Below are 24,027 nucleotides of genomic sequence, written 5' to 3' on the forward strand. Positions count from 1 at the left end.
GGCTACAGACGACTGACAGTCTGTCCATGGCGGCAACTCCCCTTCATCCTTTCCACCACAATGGGGTGCAATTCTGGGATGGCGAGGATGCTCCGACTCATTCCAATTGGGAGACGGGAATGTACCGTTTTGCCAGACTGTCGATTGCCACCAAAACCATGTAACATGAATAATACTATTACTTCCTTTTTCTTGGGTTTGGGTGAGATTTACAGTCCCACTATCCTTAAATGATCCCAACATACGGATACTGAGCTGAATGCAATCCCCCTTTTGCAATAATTGAAAACATACGGAACCCTGTTCTTGGAGGGAGCGATTTTCTCCTAACGGGACCTGTAAAGGGTCAAATGGCAAATATGGTAAATCCAGTTTTTTATTAGTAGTAAAGAATTTTGGAAAAACTACAGCATCATGGTAAACTGGCATTGGTTTAGGAAAAGCCGAGAGAATGGCCCATCTCTGTTTGCCCATTATACTAGGAACCTGAGACAAGTTCAGCATTGTCAGAATCAGAAGCAATCCTCGGGAGGTCAGCATCTTCCACACCATCCTTAATTAATATCTTGCGGGTGAGTCGTTCTGGCAGCCAAAATAGGTTGTCTTCACTCTGCAGAAAAACACAGACAGCTCCCCTAGATCTTATTAAAATAGGATCCCAGCCTTTCTACAGACCAGTTAAGACATCTTTCCATTTCACCATTTCTTTTGGTCTATCAGGGTCTGAGCTATGTTGATCAGCTGCAGAGCGACCTTGCTCATCAAGATTCAAAAAATTAAGTGTAAAGAGTGCCATGGAGACAGGTACTCTTGGCACGGAGGGCAGAGTCTCATCAACTCCCCCTTTCTGTTTTATAAAATAAGACTTGAGTGTACAGTGGGCACGTTCCACAATGCCTTGTCCTTGAGGATTATAAGGAAGGCCAGTCAGGTGAGTGACATCCATTTGATGACAAAATTGCTGAAATTTAGCAGAGGTATATGCTGGCCCATTATCACTTTTAAGGATTGTGGGCTTGCCCCCAGCACTCCAAGCTTCTAAACAGTGCTGTATAACATGAGAGGCTTTTTCACCTGTTAAAGGTATAGCAAACATTACACCAGAGCAGGTGTCAATGGAAACATGTAAATATTGATTTCTTCCAAAGGAGGAAACATGAGTGACATCCATTTGCCAGACCTGTAATGGCTTGATGCCTCAGGGGTTTACCCCTACATGAGGAGTAGGCAAAAATTGACAACAGTTTTGACATTGGGTGACAATGTCACGAGCTTCTTTCCTGGTTAAAGTGAATCGGCAGCGCAAAGTCTCAGCCGTCACGTGGAAGCATTTATGAAATTCTCTTGCAGCCTCTGCCTGCAAGGACAGAGCAGCAGCCACGATTCTAGTGGCTTTGTCTGCTAAGTCATTTCCATGAGACATGGGGCCAGGAAGGCCAGAATGAGCTCTGACATGAGTAATATATATAAGATGTCTTCTATGTAACAGGGCAGATTGAATTTGCTGAAAAATGTGGGCAAGCCTGCTAGAGGATCTAATCAAACCAGCAACTTCAAGCGTATTAACTGCATTAACCACATATAAGGAGTCAGATACAATATTAAGCAGTCCCGGGAAAGTTTCAAGGACCTCCAGTACTACCAAACACTCTACAACCTTGGGTGATGTCTCATTATATTGTTTAGATGTTACTTGGCCATTTACTACATATGCACCTATGCCAGATTTGGATACATCTGTATACACCACTACCCCATCCACAAGTGGATGTTTGGCTGTCATTACTGGAAACACTATGGCTTGGCTTAAGGCAAACTGTAAAATTGGGTGTTTTGGATAGTGATTATCAATTTGTCCTGAATAAGAGGTAACCAAGACTGCCCAATCATTAGTTGTTGCTGCTAGGGTTTGAACTTGAGCAGAGGTATAAGGCACAATTAGGATATGAGGTTCTTTCCCAAAATGAGTAATGGCTGCTTTTATTCCCCGAAGTGAAAGTTGAGCAACCGCATTAGGATACCACTCAATAATTTTTGCAGGGGAAGCATTAGGACCCACAATAAGGGTCCATTTTGCCACAAAACCGCTGTTGGTAACTGTGCAGTTTTTAATACACACAGTTCAAATGACTTCGACTCGTCAATGCGTTGTAATTGAGTATTTTGTAAGGCCTTTTCTACAGTTTGTAAAGCTTGACATGCAGCTGGGGTAAGTGCTCTGTGGGAGGAGATATGGGTATCTCCTTCTAATATATCAAATAAGGGCTTTAATTCTGCTGATGGAATTTTCAAAAATGGCCTCAGCCAATTAATATCTCCCAGCAATTTTTGGAAATCATTTAAGGTATGTAGTTGATCTTTGTGAATCTCTAATTTTTGAGGAACAATTTTGTCAGGATAAATGAGTCTAGAAAGGTTCCCACTCAAGTAACTTGCACCTTTTCGGTGGCCACCTGCAATCCCCATTGTCCTAACATTTTTAATAATATAGGGTATGCATCTTGCAATAACTGTGAATTTTTATGGCAAATCAAAATATCATCCATGTAAATTACCACAAGTAATGATGGAAAATGATTTCTAACTGACTTAAGTGCCAATTGCACATACAGTTGACACATGGTGGGGCTATTTGCCATCCCCTGAGGTAGGACCTTCCATTGGTATCTTTGATCAGGCTCTAAATGATTAATGGCTGGGATGGTAAATGCAAATCTTTGCCTATCTTGAGGGCATAAAGTTATAGAGAAAAAACAATCTTTAATATCTATAATTATAATTTCCCAATTTTTGGGTAGGGCAGAAAGCAATGGTAGCCCTCGCTGAACTGACCCAAATTGGCGCATTTGTGCATTAATTGCTCTAAGATCATGTAATAAGTGCAATTTGCCAGATTTTTTTCTTAATTAAAAAAATAGGTGTATTCCAGGGTGAGGTAGAGGGCTCTAAATGACCCAAGCGTAGCTGTTCAGAGATCAGTTTTGTGGCTGCTTCTAATTTTTCAGAGGAGAGAGGCCATTGAGGAACCCATACAGCTTCCTCTGTAAGCCATGGTATGGGCATGGAGCCCTCAACGGCCCCTAGGAAAAACCCAAACCTTGTCTCCAATTGTTACCTTCTTGAGGGATAGGTTCAAATCTACCCTGCTCTCCTTTCCCTAATCCCCTTCCTTCTTTATAGCCCATTTTCTTCATCATTTCAATAGCTTGTGGTGAGTATTCATTAGTCAAGGTCATTCCCATTGCCTGTAAAATGTCTCTCCCCCAGAGATTAACTGGGAGTGGTAAGACATAAGGAGTGAGTTGTCCCATTTGACCTTCAGGTGCTTGCCAGCTCAAAGAACGGGAGCTAGTAGTGGGGACTGATAACCTAACCCTTGTAAAGAATGTGATGACTGAGTGACGGGCCAGGCTTTTGGCCACCAGTGGGAAAAGATAATACTTTTATCTGCTCCTGTATCTAAAATCCCTTTAAATTGTTTCCCTTCTATAACTCTAAGGATGGCCTGGAGTCAAGAGGCATTATTAAGTAAGCAGAATCATTTCCAGTAGTGCCAATCCCTCTGGCAGCTCGAGGGACACCAGAGGAGGGAAAACAGCCATGTAGGCTTGGCAAAATTATTAGTTGAGCTATTCTATCCCTTTGTGAAATAGAAAAAACCACCCTGAGGGCAGGAACAGAGAACCTGAAGTTCCCCTTCATAATCCTGATCTACGACTCCAGGGTGAACAATAAGGCCTTGTAATGTAAGGGAGGCCCGGCCCAGTATTAGGCTGACACTTCCAGGTGGCAGAGGCCCCTTATAGTCAGTAGGAACTGGCTGCACCCCCATTTGGGGCATTAGCATGAATCGGGTGGAGGCACGGAGGTCCAATCCAGCCTAGCCTTCTGTTGCCCTGCGGACTGTGGGTCCACCTGTTGCCTGTCGGGGTCCCATAGGTTTTTGGGCCCTGAGACCTGGGGGCCCTGTACTGGTTTTTTGGAATGCCCTCACTCTCTACTGCTTGAGGGAGTCCTGGCTGCAGGAGCCTGCCTCGAATGTCCTTGACTGAGCGACAGTCTTTGGCCCAATGATACCCTTTCCCACACTTAGTACACAGTCCTGGCGCTCTCCTTTTGACAAGGGCTCTGCAGTCTTTTTTTAAGTGTCCTGGTTTGCCACAATTATAACAAAGTTTGGGTTCAGCCATGTCAGGGTGCTTCTGCCTTTGTAGAATGGCGGCTGCCAATCCAGCATTAGTGAGCAGCCCTCCAAGCTCACGGCAAACCTTTAACCAGTCCTGCAATCCCTTGCTCTTTCTGTGTGTAATAGCAGCCCTGCATTCCTGCGTAGCCTGTTCATAGAACAACTGTTCTATTAAAGGCATAGCAGCCTCTGGGTCTCCAAAGATTCTCCCTGCCGCTTCTGTCATTCTAGCCACAAAGTCTGAGAACGACTCCTGGGCGCCCTGAATGATCTTTGTCAAGTGTCCGCTTGCCTCTCCCTTCCTAGAGAGTGCTTTCCACGCCTTAACGGCGGCAGCTGAGATCTGGGCGTAAGCTCCCCAATGGTAATTTGTCTGGTTAGCAGCATGTTGTCCCTGACTCGTAAGCAATTCAAAAGTCCATGTTCTTTGGTTCCCTTCAACGGCGGCATTGGTCCTTGCCTGTGCTTGGCAGGAATCATGCCACAAAGCTTTCCATTCTAGATACATTCCCATATTAGGTGCTGCAACTTTTACAACAGTCATCCAATCCCCGGGAGTCATAGCCAAAGTAGCAAGCCTTTCGACTTGTGCTATAGTAAAATTGGCGCTGACTCCATAGTTACGGACTGACTCAGCAAGCTCTTTAATCTGTATATACTCCACTGGAGCGCGAACGCATCTGCCATTGGCGCCTTCAAAGACAGGAAACGCTTGCTGCACTTTTCTCTGTTCCTCTTTTGGAATGAATGAGTCTGACTGATACCTCTGCACATAAGGCAGAGGTGCACTAGGACCCAGCGGCCAATGGCCCGGAGACCGCTTAGTGAGCTGACTTCCTCTAGCCTCTTTTAGCTTATTCTGTGACTGATTAGCTCATCTTTCATCTGGCTGGTATATTTCTCCCTCATAGCGAGCCGCTTCTTCCTCTGAGTCTGTTTCCCTGGGGGAGGGGCGGGGGGCTAAGCTCCTCATCCGATTCTGAGCTACTAAAACCTAGAGCCTTGAACTCATCTAATGGCGGATAGAGGCTCCTTCCCTTAGGTGCCTCCCCAGCTCTATCTCTCTTCGTCTCTCCCTTTCCATCCCTTTTTCTAAGCTCTCCCAGGGCATACTTTCCCTTGAATCTCTCTTCCTCGGGCTCAAGGTCCGTGGAAAGGCTTGTTTTCTTCTTAGGCGCACCATGTTTCCTTCGAACTCCTAATCTCTTTCCCTGATCTGCCTCTGATAGACTGTCTTGGATTTCCTCCAGTATCCTTTGCCCCGCCTTAACCATTTGTTGGCATTGTTCGTCCTTTAAGCACGATCTTACCAGCTTCCACAACGGCATGGTCCCTGCTTTAAGTTTGCTGTACTGCTGTTCCCTAACTAGATCTCCTTTCAGTTTCTCCCAAGAGGCGATAGTTAAGGACCCTGAGCATGCATACCATGGCGCTATGTGAGCTATCTCTTTTACAAAACCCTCTAGAGTCTTAGTGGCGATCTTCAGGCCACGCTGCCTCAGGACCGACTGTAAGGTGGTCACCACAGAGTGGAAAGTTCCCATACTGCCCGCTGCCCTTTTATCTAACCGTGCCTGACCGCGACTGAGATCCAGTCAGCAGTTCCAGCGGTGAAAGCAGTACGCAATCAAAAGAAAAAGAATGAGTCCCGTGAAAACATACAAAAGGGCCTCTAACTCTGGAGAAATTTCAAGACCGAACATGCCTTACAGAACCTTACGTGTCATGCAGTTTTGAACCCGCCCTGTGAACGGAGGGTCTCCCTTGTGCCGGTGATGGTATGAAGTTCCCGGGTACTCGGTGCCACTTGCCCCGAGCTATTGTTCTCGCCGGCAAGAACACACTCGGACAACCGGATTCTTCTACAGCAAAAGCTTTATTGCTTCTTCAGGAGGGAAGACCCAGAACCTGGAAAATGGTGCTGCTTATATTGCCCTCAGCGTGGCATGTCAGCACCTGATTTGTTGCTCGCCCATCACCTCATTACTACGCCCCGAGATGGGCAGTGACTTGGCGTGAATTCACTCTCGCACCTGCGCACAATGCTTGTTTACTAGTTAGGCACAGCGGGAGCCAGCACCATCTTGTAATGGCGATTACTTATGGCTCTCCACCACACACACACACACACACACACACACACACATATAGGGCAGAAGATAAAATGAAGGAGTTTAGACAGAAAAATATTTTCTTAGTTGTACATTTGAAACTTTTAGGCCCATGGACTTGGTAGTTGGGGGAGACAAGTCCCAAAACCACACCTTCTGGAATAGTCAATAGGTGGGGCACCTTAGGCTTTTATTGACAAGAGTTCTTACCCAGAGTCCATTTGACACATGAGAAGCAGAGTCAAGTCAATTCCATGAAGCTTAAAAGAATCCTTTTCTTTCCTTTCCTTTCCTTTTCCTCTTTCTTTCTTTCTTTCTTTCTTTCTTTCTTTCTTTCTTTCTTTCTTTCTTTCTTTCTTTCTTTCCTTCCTTCCTTCCTTCCTTCCTTCCTTCTTTCTTTCTTTCTTTCTTTCTTCCTTTCGTTCTTTCTTTCTTTCTCTCTGTCTCTCTCTCTCTCTGTCTCCCCCCCCCCCCTTCTCAGTTTACAAAAGAAATTTATGGACAGGAGAGATGACTCAGTGGTAAAGAGTACTGACTGCTTTTTCAGAGGCCCTGAGTTCAATAAGGCAACCACATGGAGGCTCACAACCATCTGTAACGGGATGCGATGCCCTCTTCTGGTGCGTCTGAAGAAAGCGACAGTGTACTCACATACATAAAATAAATAAAATTTAAAAGGTGCTAGGCATATTAGCATTACCACTGTTTATTTTTTCAGATAAAAGACACACACACAGCCTTTATCTTTTAATATGCCTTAAGCAGCACCATAGCTGGGCAGCTGCCTAACCTCCATGCTGTTAGAATCGACTTTCTATCCACAACCCTAGTATTGCTTACTTAATTCTGTGTTCCATCTTGGCTGCTCTTGACCCAATTGAGCAGCCTCTGGGCCACGTTTCTCTTGGCTCTTTTACATGGTGGCTCTCCTCTGCCCTCCTCTTCCTCCTCCTCCTCCTCCTCCTCCTCCTCCTCCTCCTCCTCCTCCTCCTCCTCCTCCTCCTCCTCCTCCTCCTCTTCTTCTTCTTCTCCTTCTTCTTCTTCTTCTTCTTCTTCTTCTTCTTCTTCTTCTTCTTCTTCTTCTTCTTCTTCTTCTTCTTCTTCTTCCATAGCAGCTCTCCTCTCCCCTTTCCTGCACACTCTCCTAAGGCATGGCAGCTTTCTCCTTCCCCTTGTTCCACCTGGGAAACCTAACACACACACACACACACACACACACACACACACACACACCACCTATGTCTCTTCTCCCCAGCCATTGGCTGCTGGCATTTATATTTACCAATCAGAATTAACTGGGGCAGGGTCCTTCAGTGTCTTTTAAGCAGACCCTCTCATGCAAACAGTTTTAGGGGACCCAACTAGCATTAGAATACAAGCAGCATCAGGCCAGCCGACTACAAATGAACTCCATTGATCAATACTAAAACTGTGAACCTTGGAAGTCTTAATACCGCAGGAGCATAGTGAAGAAAAGGAACAGGAAGCATTTTTATTTCTTTTATATCTTTTATATGCCGTAAATCACTTTTTGAAAATGATCATTTAGCTTTGTGCAGTGGCAGAATCGTAGCCAATGAGGTTTATCTGAGGTGCGATCATTGCTAAAAAAATCACCATTTAACCTTTCAAGTCCAACAACCTTCATAACTCGAATATATACAACTTACTTAAAACACCTTCTTAGACCCTAAAACACTTTCTTAGGTCCCTCACAACTTAAACTTCCATTTCCTCAGACCTTACATAAACCTTGTACTTAACATCTTTTTTTTTTTTTTTATGTAATGATTCACCACAGTGCACAGGTGGTTGGTTACTGGAAGCAGTCACCATAAAGGGAGTTCCTTTAAGTAAAGGAATGGTAATAAGTTACCTTGAAAGCTGATTTCTGAGTCTGGTAACACAGTAGACTGTGTGTAGACCTATTGGTAGCAGCTCTGGAAGAGTGAGGCTTGAAGCCTGATTTTTACACATAAAGAGGACTGAGAAGGCATCTGAAACCTTGGTTGCATGTTAAACTAACAGAGCTCTCATTAGTCATGAATCCCATCCGAGACCCGAGAAGAATACATTTCACTTGGGTAAACAGGAAGTGTGGACAAACAGCTTCCATAGCTATTAAAATGACAGACTTCCCAGCCACCTGAACAATCACCCTAGGCTCCTCCATGGTTGGTGAGGGGCAGAGGTCCCATGGCAGTGTGAGTCTTTGCCAGTCAGGTCTAGAAGATCTGACAAACTTTCCTGTGGAGTAGGAAACTTGAGGGTGGGGGAGGCGACTTTCACATCTGTCTAGGCAAAGCAGAGTGATCAACTCCCCAGTGTCCTGCTTGTCCACCATTTGGACAGTGTGCTTCAAGCAGTAGAGGTGAAGGATGGTTTATAGTCCAATGTCCATCCAGCTTTGCCATTTAAAGCAAGCTCTAGCTGGAGGTTCTCCTGTGCCCATCGTCTTCTTTAGAGGTTAGGGGTGCTGCCAGGAGCGGATGTGTCACCAAAAGCAATTTTATTAAAACATCTTAAACTCCATATTCTGCAGATCTCAAACACTCTGAAGTGTTTGAGGGCCACCAATCTATCTAAAGTATATCTACATAGACAAACTTTTCTTGTTTATAGTTACTTTGAAAATATATATTGGAGGTTAAATAAGGCTTATTCCTGTAATGAATTACATTAGTACTTAGCATGACTATAAGCATAGCTCTGAAATCATTAAGGAATTTCATCATTTATAAGGTGACTGACAATTAACTTGCATATTTTAATATCCTTAATAGTTAGTAGCTTATATAATGTTAGGATTTTGCAATTTTATCTCTGTTTGGTTTGGACCTTAAAAATAACAATTTTGCACCTGGGAGGCAGAGGCAGGCGGATTTCTGAGTTCGAGGCCAGCCTGGTCTACAAAGTGAGTTCCAGGACAGCCAGGGCGATACAGAGAAACCCTGTCTCGAAAAGCCAAAAATAAAAAAAAATTTTTTTTTGGAAGCTGGAGAAATGTCTCAGTGGTTGAGAGCACTGACTGCTCTTTCAGGGGACCTGGGTTCAATTCTCAGTACCTACATGGCAGCTCACAACTGTCTGAAACTCCAGTTCCAAGGGATCTGGGACCTTCACAGATATACTTGCCAGCAAAATATCAATGCTCATAAACTAAATAAACTTTTTTAAATTACAATTTTGACTTGGAGCTCTTTTATTATGAATTTAAAACTTTCAATCATAGATAAGGTCTATAGGGAGACTGGCAACTTTACTAATCCTGAAAATGAACATGGTAAAGAATCCAAAATAGCCTCTCTGTGGGTGAAAAGGGAAAAAGATTGATTTCAAATTGCCAAGGCTCTCTCCTGGGAAAGCAAGGAGAATTGACGTGGGAAAGATCTTCAGGAACTGGGAGAAAGGGGGCTTGTGAGCTGGGGTGGGGCCAAATAAGGGACTAGACCTTGGTGGCTAGCTTTAGGGATGTTATCTATGGTTTAGCAGGAGGGGGAGTGGGGGAAGGGGAAAAGGGGAAAATGGGAAAAGGGGGAAGGGGGAAGGGAGAAACGGGGGAAAGGAGAAAGGGGGAAGGGAGAAGGGGAAAGGGGGAAAGGGGGGGGGGGAAGAGAAAGGGGGAAGGGGAAAGGGAGAAGGGGGAAGGGAGAAGGGGGAAGGGGGGAAAAGGAAGGGCAAGGCCTGCCAGTTCCATGTTTGCCATGCTCCAGCCTTCTAGATCCTCGACACTATTCCCTCTCTGTCAGTGTTGGAAGGCCAGCCCATCCCTAGGCCTTGGAAAACACTTTGAGACAAACATGCCCATGTCCTAAACAGGGGGTGGAGGTAGGGATGAGGGTGTAACTTTGAGTTCAGAGCCAGCTTCTTCATGAGCTCAAACAGCTTATGACAACTTACCAATATAACGTAAATGACAATAGCTAGGAAAAAGTGTCCATATCACTAATCACCAGGGAAATGCATACCCAAACTATCCCACAGTTGCAAACATGGGCGTCTCTTTAGGTTTATTATTTTATACTTAGGGGTGTTCTGTCTGCAAGTTTGTAGCAAAGTGCTTTGTAGCAAAGTGAGGCCAGAAGAGGGCGCCAGATCCCAGCGGGTGCTAGGAGTGGATCCCAGTTCCTCTGGAGGAGCAGCCAGTGCTCTTAGCCATTTCACCAGCTCCTATTAACTATTAACAGACTGTTAACTATAAAAGACAAGTGATGGGTGCTATGAGACTGTGAGGAAAACACAATCCATGCAGCTGCTGATGACAATGCAAATTTAGTGGAGTTATTATGGAAAAAGTTGAGGTTTCCGTAGAATATTAAGACCAAATCTACCATATGGGGTCTGAAGAGATGGCCCAACAGTGAATAGTGCTTGCTGCTCTTACACAGGACTGGAGTTTAGATTCTGGCACCCACATTAAGTGGCTCCCAACTGTCTCTAACTTCAGGGTAGGGGAAAATCTGATGCCCTCTCTGGTCTCCATGGGCATTTCCCTTACATTCACAATTAGATGTGCACATATATACATAAGTAAAAATAATAATAGTAAAATATCATAACTTTTTAAAAAAGATACAATGTGATCCAGCCATTCCAGTATTAGACATATAGCAAAAGGAAACAAAAGCAATATGTTGACTAGATATATGCATTGACTACTTAAAATAGCTAAGGTATTGAATCAACCTAAATGTCTACAACCTATAAAGAAAGAAATAAGCCAGGTGGCAGTGGCACACACCTTTAATCTCAGCATTCAGGAGGCTGAGAAGCAGGTGTATCTCAAGTTCAAGGCCAGCCTGGTCTATAGAGCAAGTTCTAGGACTGCCAGGGCTCAACAGAGAAACCCTGTCTAAACAACAACAAAAAGATACAACAGATTATTATTATTCAGATCTAAATATGTAAGTAACTCTACCAGTTGGCACAGCATAGGTGAGCTGAAATTCTGTAATGAGCCAGACACATGAGTAGTATTGTATGCTCTCTTTGCCTATACAGTCTTTTGAAGTCAAATAAACAGGTATAGTGAATTAAAAAAACAAAAACAAAAAACAGTCCATTGGGGGTTGGTGGGTATGGGGGACTTTTGGGATAGCATTGGAAATGTAAACGAGGAAAATACCTAAAAAAAAAAAAAAGTCCTAGATGTTAGTATAAGGTGTGTTTTGGGTAATTTTATATCAACTTGATGCAAGCTAGAGTCATTTCCAAAAAGGGACTCTCCATTGAGAAAATGCCTCTATATGATTTGCCTATAGATAAGTCTGTACTGCATTTTTTTTGATTAGTGATTTATGTGGAAGGACCCAGCCTACTGGGAGCAGTGCCAGCCTTGGTGGGTGTAAGAACGCAGCATGAGCAAGCCATGGTGAGAAAACTAGAGAGCAGTGTTTCTCCACAGCTGTAGCTTCAGCTTTTACCTCTAGGTTCCTGTTTGTTTTTGTTGTTTTTTCTGTGGTTGTTGTTGTTTTCGAGACAGGGTTTCTCAGTGTAGCCCTGGCTGTCCTGGAACTCACTTTGTAGACCAGGCTGTCCTCGAACTCAGAAATCCACCTGCCTCTGCCTCCTAAGTGCTGGGATTAAAGGTGTGCACCACCATGCCCGGCTCAGGTTCCTGTCTTAAATTGACTTCCCTCAATGACGAAGAAGCAGAACCCCAATGGGTGCCCCAATTTTTCTGGTAATATGAGGCAATTCCAGTGGAAATTTCCAGAAATTCTAGTAACACTATCACCCTTTCCTCTTCAAGTTGCTTTTGATCATGGTATTTCATTACCGTGGGATAGAAACCCTGAGACATAGTGGAAATGGGTTGATTGGAGTAGGGGCAGAAAAAGGCATTCTGGATCACCACATCCAGCAGTCTTGAACTTTGATCCTTCTCCTTCTGCCCCTGCTCCTGAAGGTTGGAGTGTCAGTGCCATCAAACCACTCTAATGTGGTGCTCGGTGTCAGACTTAAGGCAATTTTGTATGCTAGGCAAACATTCTATAAACCGAACTACATCCCTCACCTTAACAATGTGGGAGGTCATTCCACCATTCGGAGCCACAGGGCTTTAAGCTAGACAAATACCACTGTGTTGTTGTGGCACATTCTATAGCCAGGCTAACCTGGAATTTATAGTCTTCCTGACAAATCATTTTTTTCTTGGTCCATGTTCTTGGTATGTTATTGATGTGTATCTTTATTTCCTACCTTTTGTTGTTGTTGCTTAGCCTTTTGAGACAGAGTTTGGTGTATCCCAGGCTTGCCCCCATCTCCTTCTATAGCTTGAGAATCACCCTGAACTCCAGACCATAGAACCTCAGCCTCCCGTGGGTTGGGATTATAGTTCTGTGTAGTTCAAGGTGGCATAGTCAGCAGGGCTACCTGAGGAGAAGAGTCTGTTCCCTGGACCTTGGATATGAATTAGGCTGAGGGCTGAAGCAGAGGCAGACTTGTCCTGTCCCAGCCTCGTAGGGCTGTAAGGACACTTTGCAAAGGACGTGCTGTTTCTAGGCTGCTACCTACCCAAAATAGAGGCTCTAGTAGATGGGTTTTTACTGTAGGAATTATTTGGTTCACTGAGTGCTCTGTATTGAAGAACTGGGTGTTTGGTATAAAGTTCTGGGGTTCCAGCTCCTTGTAACCCCAGCAGTATGTAGGGAGAGGGGCTGAAACAAACGCACACCTTAAGCTCATTAGTCAGAATGCGTAGTCAAGTGAGAGGCCCTACCTCAAAACATAAAGGTGGGAAGGCACCCAAAAATCTGCCTCTGGGCTCCACATGCTCAAATGTGCACACACGTTAACAAGTACATACATACAACACACACCTACAACACACACACATACACACATGCACCACATACATACAACACACACACACACACCACACACACACACACTACACAACACACACACACATGCCCCACACACCACATATACATACTCCCACATAAATACATACATACATACAACACATACCATATACACACACTCCCATATACATACATATGTACAACATACTTCCATACATACATACCATATGCACACACTCCCATATACATACATACATACAAACATACAACACATACATACACACATACACACAATTCCCCCACATATACACACATACACTACATACAATCCTCTCACATACACACATACCCACCACACCATACATACACACTGTCATAAACACACAAACATACTTCATACACATTTCACACACACACACATGGGGGGCACAGAAAGAGGAGAATCAAATTAATAATTTTTTAAAAAGCATCTGCTGGGTATAGTGATGCCAATCTTTAATCTCAGCATCCAGGAAACAGAGGCAAGTAGATCTTAGTGAGTTCAGGCTAGCCTGATCTATATATTGAGTTCCAGGCTAACCAGGGCTACACAATGAAACCTTGTCTCAGAAATAAAATAATGAAACAAGAAAATAATAAAATAAAATAGGTATGCAGAAGGTAAGGGTAGAGGTGGATGGTGAATTAAGCTGCTTATAAGTGTAACCCTAGATTAGCTAATTTCCTCATCAAGCTAAAGTTGCCCTAGTTCTTTTGTTTTTAGCACAGTCCAGGCCAACATCAAACTCTCTTTGTAGCTAAGAATGAGCCTCAAACCTTTTCTGATTTTCCTGCCTACACCTCCCAAGTGATGTGATTGTAGGCGTGGGTTACTACATCACAAACCTACCTATGCAGTCCTAGGGTTCAACAAGGCTCTGTGCATGCTGGGCAAGCATCTTGCCCATTGGGCCACATCCCCAGCTTATTTAATTATACTGTGCCCTATCCCTGACGCTCCAGTTCCAAGGTAGGCATTTATGTTGCATCCTTTTTACTTTCCTGTTTGTTTGTTTGTTTGTTTGTTTGAATCCTGGAAAGTTACTTTGCTCACATTTTATAAAAGCAATGGTTTCCCGCTGGGCAATGGTGCACATTTTTAATCTCACCACTCAGGAGGCAGAGGTTGGTGGATCTCTGAGTTCCAGACCAGTCTGATCTACAGAATGAGTTCCAGGACAGCCAGGGCTACGCAGAAAAAAAAACAAAACAAAAACCTGTCTCAAACAAAATAATAATACATGTCTGTAATGGGTTTTCCCCCCTACTCCATTCCCTAACTCCTCCCAGGTCCATCTCTACCTTCTCGGCTCTTTTCAGTATTGCGTCTCTCTTTTTTTTTAATATCCCACTGAGTACAGTTTTTATTGCTAATATATTCTAGGGTGTGTGAGCTACCTTAAAAAAACTGGACTCTTCCTCCTTCCATACCCATTAGCTCTCTGCAGCTCCTCAGCTAGGGGTAGGTAAGTCATTCCCACGTTAGAACGTTGGCCACCTTGAGCTTACCTAGGATGTGTGCAGTCAAGCCCAGTGGCAGCCTTCATGAGTGCAGCAGTTCAGTCACATAGAGAAGGCACTCCCAAACTCTGGCTTTTACAATCTTGGGACTGCGGGTCTTCTATCATAGTAGGCAGGTTTACTTGTAGCCCAGTCTGGCCTCAAAGTTACTATGTAGTTGCAGATAACCCGAGATTCTGATCCTCCTGCCCTCAACCTAGTGCAGGCATTGCAGGTCTGAGCAACCAGGCTGTGTTGCTTTGAATAAGAATGGCTCACAAAGGCTCCTATATTTGAAAGCTCAGTCACCAGGGACTGACACTGAGAAGGACTAGAAGAGTGATCTCAACCTTGGGTCAAGACCCCTGTATTAGGTAGGGTTCTCTAGAGTCACAGAACTTATGGATAGTCCCTATACTGTAAAGGAATTTATTGATGACTTACAGTCTGCAGTCCAATTCCCAACAATGGTTCAGTAGTAGCTGTGAATGGAAGTCCAAGCATCTAGCAGTTACTCAGTCCCACACAGCAAGTAGGCAAGGGAGCATGAGCAAGACTCCCTTCTCCAAATGTCCTTATATAGTCTCCAGCAGAAGGTGTAGCCCAGTTTAAAGGTGTGTTCTATCAAACCTTTAATCCCAGATGACCTTGAACTCGGAGATTTAATCTTCTGAAATCCATAGCCACTATGCCTCAAGATCTCCATACCAAGATCCAGATCAGAAAATTCTATCTCCCAGCCTCCAGATAAGGGTCACTGGTGAGCCTTCCAATTCTAGATTGTAGTTCATTCCAGATATAGTCAAGTTGACAACCAGGAATAGCCACTACAACCCCTTTAGTGTATGAAGGACACTTTCACAGAGGTCGTCTAAGACCATCAGAAAACACAGATATTTACAGTATGATTCATAACAGTTGCAAAACTGCAGTTAGGAAGTGGCAACGAAAAGAATTTTATGGTGGTGAGAGGGTCACAACAACATGAGGAACTGTATTCAAGGGTATCAGCAACAGGAAGGTTGGAGGAAGTGAGATATAGAAGTGGGTTTTGAGGTTTCAAAAGACCATGCCATGCTTGCTTTCTCTTCTGCCTATGGATCAGGATCAAGCCATGGTGAGGAAAAGATACCTGATAGAACTGATCTGAGACATGAGTGCTGGAATTGATTCTCTGTCTCAGATATAACATGTTTTGAGTGATGGCCTGTCCCTTTAAAATAAATACATTAAATAAATAAACAAAATTCAAGCAACCTCTTACAGGACTGATGAAAACCCTTTATAAACTGCCTTGCAGTGGCACTTCATAAGTACATGAACTTAGATCCAATGACTGAGGCAGAAAATTATATGTACATACATATTGTTTTAAAGATTTATTTATTATTACTTCTAAGTACACTGTAGCTGTCTTCAGACACACCAGAAGAGGATGTCAGATCTCATTACAGATGTTTGTGAGCCACCATGTGGTTGCTGAGATTTGAACTCAGGACCTTTGGAAGAGCAGTCAGTGCTCTTAACCACTGAGCCATCTCTCCAGCCCGAACATACATATCTTATATCCTAATCTTCCTCAGATATTAAGAGAAGGTTGCAAAGATTGCAAAATGGCATCCAAATCCTTCCAAACAACCTTACTAAAGTAGCCTTTGGAGCTGGAAAGATGGCCCAGGAGGTCTGATGCCCTCTTCTGGCCTCTGCCAGCACTGCACACATGTAGCACCGAGACTTAATGCATAAAAAGGAAACTTGTCAGAGGATGCATGCTCTTTCCAATACCCCCTCGTTTTATTATCTTGACACCTACAGAAATGTCCTATTCTTACATATATACATCAAATGCTAATCCAAAGCTCTAACATTCCAAGCTCTCACCAGAGCTGCCTTGGCTGGCTCACTCTCTCCTTCTCGACACCTGTTTTTTGGAGTACAATGTCTTCTTCCTCTGTGATTCTTCAGCGTACCTCTGCCTTCCCCAGTAACTCCTCTGCAATTTGCATTCTAGTATAGAAAACAGCAAGCGTGGATGCTGCTCTCAACACAGAGTTTTCCTAGCCTATTGGCTGAAAATACACACAGAAACAGACTCCCCCACTGCTGCAGACTTTCTGGGTCTCCTATCTGTGCGGAAATGATTTCTGGTTGTAGGTGGGCAAAGGAGTCGGCTGAAGGAGAGGTGACAAACAGACTCGACACAAGGGAGTGTGGATCTGAGTGTAAGGTGTCAAATCAAGCATCAAACTTTTTATACAGAAGAAAATAGGGAAGTTGGGTGACACACTGGCAAGGTACAAAGAGGTTACTGGATTCTTACACAAAACAGAGGAATGCAAACATGGAAGGACTGGCAGGAACCAACTGGGATAAAATTCAGTGTTAACAACTGAGATCAAAAACAGCTTCACCTAAAGTCCACTTAATCATAGAAGCCAGGGTCAAGGGCTTCATGCCCTTGCCATAGTTCCTATTCTAGTCTATTATATAGTCCACCTTCCCTGTAGGCCACTGTAAATTCTTAATTCTTGTGTATGTGTGTAACTCAGCTACCTATAGTTCTAAGTATCTATTCTGGTTCCTTCTTAGATCACAAACTTCCTTCTTCCTAGATAATGATAGATTCCTGCGTAGGGCAGTGGCTTAGCTATTCATGCCCAGGGTCGGCTCAAGGACTGCCTAGAATCTAACTTAGCTATTGTCAAAATATCAATCCTTAGCAGCACTTGTAATAAAGCAATATTACAGGAAAGCACACAGATCCATTTACCAACTAAAGCAAGGACATTGGAGCATTCGTTATACAGGATGCAGTTCCAGGAGATTAATTTTCCGTGAACTTTTCGCCTAGGGACCACGCCCAGGCTTTTTGGCCTGTCAGGTGGTCACTACTGGAGTGGATGTAGCACCCCACCCCACCCCCTTCTTAAGGCTTAAATGAGTATTACACTAGAGCCCTCAGGGAAAATATAAAATCAAGTTTCCATTTATTCCCTGTAGGTGTCTGTGGGGAGAGGACACTCTGTTGGACACACCTTCCTGCTGGCTCACCGGGGAGCAGGAATCTTCGAACATAAAACTTCACCATTTTCCACCAGAATTCTGCCTCAGCACCAATGTAACAGAGCCAGCTGGATTTCTGCACCAATGGCTGAAACTTCTCCTATTACCATGTTCCTCTATTTAACAGCATGGATGTATGTCAGATGATTGTGTTAATGGGAATTAGAAGCCAACACAGTGAATCAGCTCTTCTGTTACTGGAAGGACCTGTTAAATTTATAATGCTGACGGAGCTATATGGATTCATACTTATAATTCAACAAGAATCTAGGCTGTGTGGATCCACTCATGGGGCAATTCAAGAGCTACAAGATTCTGACTGTGGGGTTGGTCTTTCTGGTTTTGGTAAGTACTTTCCCTGCCTCTTGCTGGCTTGCTTACCACTTCTACTTATGTGTAGATTGGTGAACTTCTTTAGTCTTGGAGAGTTGACTGGGGGAAGGTGGCATTCTTCCATCTTCTACTGCTGAGGGATATTTGGGGCTTCACCTGCAGGGGAGAACATCTACAAGGACTGGGAGCAGGTACCATGTGTTGGGGTCCATCAGGAAATCTAAGCTCAGAAGTTGTCCAGCAAAGTCCCACGGAGAACGGTATGGGCAAATTCCTGGAGTACTGCTGAGAGTCCTGAGCAAATGTCTTCTTGCCCAACATAGGGCATGAACAGCAGACAAGGGAGCAAGTCTACTTATGCCTAGCTTGGTGAATAAATGGGTTTATTTGGCTTGCTTAGAGGACGGCAAGTAAGAGGTTGCCCCTAAACAACCACATAAGCAAAAAGGCTCTGCATACAACATCTCCACAGCGGCATAAATGGAGCTCCCCCTGTTATTGGCTGCCACTTTTACATGCTCCAGCACCTCCAGACACCAGCTGAAGCTGGAGCAGAATTGCAGACAGCTGAAAAGGTGGTGGGAGAGGGTGTATGAGGCTGCTGGAATTTCAGGTAAGGATCTAAGGACTCTCCCCAAACCTTGGTTCAACAAGGGAAAGTCTACAGACTTGGCCTTGCTGAGGCTGCCTTGCCTGTTGTCACAGCCGCTCTGAAAATGGTAATTAGTGGCTGTGTTCCACACCAGCAATTCCTCAGTCCACTTGCCTTTGGAAGATGTCCTCTATGTCCAAGATAAGAGAAAAAAGTCTTTTGATGTCTGGTCCTATTTTTAGAATGGATGGGGGAAGAGTTAGGAAATAGAAAAAGTTTTGTGCACACACAGACACACACACACAAGGGTTGGGGCTAGCGGTTAAAAGGGGCCAGTGAGAGTGGGAAGGAGATAGACCACAATGGCGTGAGTGTGATGGAAATGCATTGTATACATGGATGAAACGGACACAGGAAATAAGAAAACAAATGAAGGCTGGGCAGTGATGGCTCCTGTCTTTAATCCCAGAACACAGGAGGCAGAGGCAGAGGCAAGCAGATCTTTGAGTTCAAGGCCAGGCTGGTCTGCAGAGCAAGTCCCAGAAGAGCCAGGGTTACATGGAGAAAGCATGTAACTAAAAAAAAAAAACAACAACAAAAAACAAAAAACAAAAACAAAACAAAAAAAAAACCCAAAAAACAAAAAAACACAAAACACAAAAAACAAAAAAAGAAAAACATACACACACACACACACACACACACACACACACACACACACACACACACGAAACCAATTTAAATCCCTGCCTCCAGCAAAAGCAAGCTAGGAGATTACCGTTGTTTCTTCTATGAAGTTATATACAAGAAAAAGCTTAGAAGTGTCAGGAGGAAGCTTTTCCTGTGTGTCGATGAAAACAGAAAAGTTGTGACTCACAGGGTATTATTATTGATATTTAAGCCGTAAGATTTTTGCATAAAAATATAGATTTTTTCCTTTTCTTAGGAGATGAATGATTTGAAATATAAGAATTCAAATTGGACATTATTCTGTGAGCAGTAAAGGTTTAAAAGATTTTTAAAAAATCAGTTCCTTCTTTTTAGAGATGTTGATTTTATTTCCATAGCAACTGTGTGTTGGATGAAAGAGAAAAGTTTTTTTTTTTTTTTTACCCTCTCTATTCCTAGACTTGCCTACAAAACAATCTTCAGGCCAATAGTGCAGTAAGACCTTCCTCAAAGGCCACCTCAAACAAAAGGAAGCAAACAAGAAAGTAATTACTACAGAGTGGCTCAGAGGCCTTTCCCCTAAATCTACAATGGCCACTGTGGAAAGAGGGGGAGGCTTTTGTCAGTGCTGTGGTTACTGGTAAGGTACCTATGAACTTGTGACCACCTTAATTAAACCAATTAGGACATGGACACACACACATGTACACACACACAGAGGAAAGTAGACTGGGAGCTATTTGAGATGACAAGGGCGAACACCTAGAAAAGGGAGGAATTAAAAAGAGGGCAATGTGGGGCGGGCTAGAGAGCTCAGTGGTTAAAAATGCTTGCCTCTGCTCCAGAAGAGCCTGCGTTCAGTTACCAGCACTTATGCCTCGTGGCTCACAATGCCTGGGACTCCAGTTCTGAGAGACCTGACCTTCACAGACACCTGAACATCTATGGCACACACACACACACACACACCCGAATAAAAATAAATCTTAAAAATAGTAGAGAAGTTTATGGCTAGGGATCCATACTTTAATCTGAGCAATTAGGAGACAGAGCAGGAGAATCTTTGTGAGTTCTAGACTAGCCTGGTCTAGTTCATGTTACATAGTAGGACTTTTCTCAAATAAACCAAGCAACAACAAAAAATCCTCAGGCCTGCTGAGGTGGCTCAGTGGGTGAAGGTGATTCCTGCTATACTTGACAACCTGAGTCCAGTCTCTTGAGCGTCACATGGTGGAAGGAGGGAACTACCGCTCAAAAGTTATCATCAGAGTTTCACACATGTGCCATGAAATGTGTGCACATACATACATGCACACAACTAAATACACATGAAACAGATAGAGCAGACTCTCACTGCCTCAGGCAGGTGGGAAGGCTCCCCTCATTCCTCCCTGGCTGCAGCACTCAGGAGCTCTGGCACTGCACCTTGCCTGGTCATCACATTAGAGCTGTCCCTGGTGCCATTGCCAGCCTGAGGAATGTGGGTAGTGTGGGTATGGGAGAGCTAACCAACTCAGCTACCACTATGTATGCATGCATGCATGTATGTGTGTGTGTGTGTGTGTGTGTGTCTGTGTGTGTCTGTGTGTGTCTGTGTGTCTGTGTGTGTGTCTGTGTATACATGACTGCAAGTGCACACAGAGTTCAGAAAAGGGTGTCAGGTCCCCTGTAGTTGGAGTTCTAGGGAACTGTGAGTAGTGATGTGGGGTAGACACCAGAGAAGACTGCTTAGAATGGTTTAAGCCAATAGAAAGTCAGCAGGCCAGAAACTACACTGGGCAATCAGGATCCTAGTGTAGCACTGAGTCTTTCTCAGGGTGAGCTTTAAGGCACAGAAACAATATTCTGAGTTGACATACTTCAGTTAACAAAAAACAAACAAACAAAAACAGCCAGAAGCAAGCTACAAAAACTAAAATGCAAGATTAGTATATTATGACTTTCCTAGAACTATATAAACTTGGTTGGATTAGACCTTGGTTTTAGTTTTGGAAGCTGGTGCTGTCTATATGCTGAATTTTGCACCCTGAATGGCACTTCCATCATCGAGTCAGTTGTGCTAAGATCTGGTGGCCTACTAACATCTGGGGCCCAGTATTTTCGACTTGTCTTAGTAAATGAGTCAAATCCTGGACTCATTCTGTTTTAGTTTAAGATTTAGAACCTCACTGGATTAGCAGAGTCTCACTGCTAATCCAGTTAGAATGAAATTTAAGGACCCATGCAGTGCTGATAGCAGAGTACCTAGCCTGGGCGACTAGAGAACAGAGACTGGTCTCAATATTCCCCAAACAGTGCCAAGAATTATTCTAGTTACTCATAAATTACCATAGAAACAACAGGTTTCTTCCAAAGTTAGACATAATTTTCTTTATCTCAGGAGAAGTCTAAGCCTCTCCAGTTTTATAGAACCATTTCTGCAAATGAATCTTTTTTTTTTAATTGAGAAATGGAAACTTTTAATACTTCTGGGTCTTAATCCACCTATGTACTTAGCTTGGAAAGCATCAGAAGAGGAACATTCATTCAAACCATTACGTGCCCACCAAGCAGTCTCAGGGCCCAGTAATATTGTTGGTATTCATATGAAATAACCCATGCGGCAGAACAGCAGACATCAGACTGAGGGGAAATGCATAGGGTAAAAGTTTGGGCTATTAGGTAAGTTTCAGCACCTTATAAGTCCTCTAATGTTAATTTGGGCTCTCCCCAGGAACAGTGAGTTTTGTTAGTCACAGTCAGTGAGCTGACAGCCTGGTTAGTTTCTGTCGCTATGTTGTACAGGGAAGGGGCATCTAAGCATAATCAGCAACACTGACTGATTTTGCTTCATTTATTGAAAATCATTAACTCTAGCCCCAGAGTTCCTTCCTGCAGCACAGGTTTTTCTTGTCTCCCAAGGCCAGAATTTTTTCAAAAGGATTTTTCCCCATGAAGCCTTAGTTTTATAAACCCTGTTTTTGCAATGGAAACTCCCTTGTTTCTGGCAACCTGGAGATCCAGCAACATGGCACACATAGAATTGTAAACTCCTTTTTTCTATCTCAAAGATAAAATCCCTGCTATACATTCTCCATAAACTAGACATGTAAAGTGGGCATCAGCAGGCAAAGGTGAAGATAGATATGGATTGCTGTGTGTAGCCACTGTAGTTAATATATTGCCTGTGTTTGTCTTCCAATGGGTTGTTGTGTGTGGCCACTAGCTAATACCTTCCCTGTGTCTGTCTTTCTCAGCTTACAGTTGAGGTCAGAGAGTGGTGACAGGTGGACTTTTACCCTCTATTACTACTGTGGAGGACAGCAATTTCTAGGGGAGGCCAAATACCCTCTAGGAGGGCCAAGAATTTCTAATATCCTTTTCCCCAGCAATGAGAAGCCCTATTACTTTATAGATCATAACCTGAGTAGTAAAGGGATATTAATTGACAGTCTGGGTATATGGTGGAGGACTTTCTTTTTCCTCTTCTGAGAGCCAGCATCAGATTAATCAATTATGCTCTCTAGGCTCAGGTGCCTGGCTTGGGCCTCAATCCTCTCTGTTAAAGTAACTACTTCAGCCCCAATATCCTTGTTTTTTTTCTTTCATGTCCTGACACTCATGTTTGAGCACTGGGTCGTCAGAAAGAGGTAGCTGAACTGATTGATGGCAGTGGGTTCCTCAAATAGGACTTGAAAATGAACTAGGCATAAGGCATGTTACTGGGTCACACAGTCATTAGATAGCTGGTGTTTTGGTGCTCTGCAAAGGAGGGCCTCAGCTGTGCCATGGGGTGCTGCGGGTCTAACATCTTGACCCTGAATTAACTTGTTTTGTTGTTGTTCCTTTGTTTTACTTTTTTATTACCCTAGCAGTGGCTACCACAGCTCTTAGACAGATGGGTCATCCTGTGGGTGCCACAGGGTACAAATGTTTGGATAGTATGTCACAGGGCATTTCCACGGCCATGGGTATCTCTAAGTCTAACTGCATGTCATCAACAAAGAAGACGATAGTGGCTTCCACTTTATGTTAAAGGTCTTGTTGCAATCAGTTCTGTTGTTAAAACACTTTTTAAAGCTACCTCCAGCTATTGAAATTTACTTATATCTTGAAACTTTTTAATCTTTTATGTTTTTTTTTTCCTGACATTTGGGCCAAGGGTTGACAAAGAAATATTCTTTAGCAGCTATCTTTAATCCTTTGAAAAGGAACTAGCTATGGTTTAAAGCCTCCTTGTTTAGTGTTGAGCAGAAAGGAAAATATGTTATGTCCAGGTTGCATGGCTGACACAGATCCCCTGCCCAGCCCAGGGTCCCCCCCTTTTTTTTTTAATTTTTTTTTTTAGAGATTGCTCGATTGTATGACTCATTGGTTAAATTATGCTTCCCTGGGTGTGCTTAGAGCAGGCATGGGGCAGAGAAAATGCTCACCTGAATTGCCTATTTTCCCATCTCTGTGTGCATTCTGCTTAGATGGCAGGGGTCCCTGGATGAGAGACCCACCTCCATACAGAGATCACTCTGACAGTGAGCAGGAGTCAATCAACAAACCAGGCAAGTGCTCCTGCTCCCAGAGTGGACAGGTAGAGGTGTTTTAAGTTTCTCTGGGTGGCATAGCAGAGTGAAAGTGATTCAGGTCATCCACAGGACAGGACACAGGTCTTAAGCCTAGTGAGTGGAGTGTCTCACACCAGAGAAAGCCACTTGTCAATATAGGGAAACAAAACTTAGACACACACACACACAT

At 43.7% G+C, this 24,027-nt stretch overlaps 1 protein-coding gene and 1 pseudogene across 8 annotated transcripts in view; both read left to right on the forward strand.

Annotated features, from left to right (window-relative positions):
• Nucleotides 1-24,027, forward strand: part of Nxpe5 (neurexophilin and PC-esterase domain family, member 5) — a 44,378-nt gene that overhangs the window by 4,394 nt on the left and 15,957 nt on the right. For 6 of the 8 annotated variants that reach the window (XM_011240943.1, XM_011240945.1, XM_017320940.1 and 3 more), the window contains exon 2: nt 17,643-18,050. In XM_011240943.1, the coding sequence (XP_011239245.1) occupies nt 17,994-18,050 (57 nt within the window). In that variant the 5' untranslated portion in view covers nt 17,643-17,993. Of the gene's footprint in view, nt 1-14,011; nt 14,113-17,642; nt 18,652-24,027 lie in introns of those variants that run through there. The other 2 variants (NM_001013773.3, XM_017320941.1) reach the window with 2 other exon arrangements.
• Gm22956 lies at nt 7,845-7,973 on the forward strand (annotated as a pseudogene).

The sequence above is a fragment of the Mus musculus genome, chromosome 5 (genome assembly GCF_000001635.26).
Source record: "Mus musculus strain C57BL/6J chromosome 5, GRCm38.p6 C57BL/6J".
NCBI lineage: Eukaryota > Metazoa > Chordata > Mammalia > Rodentia > Muridae > Mus > Mus musculus.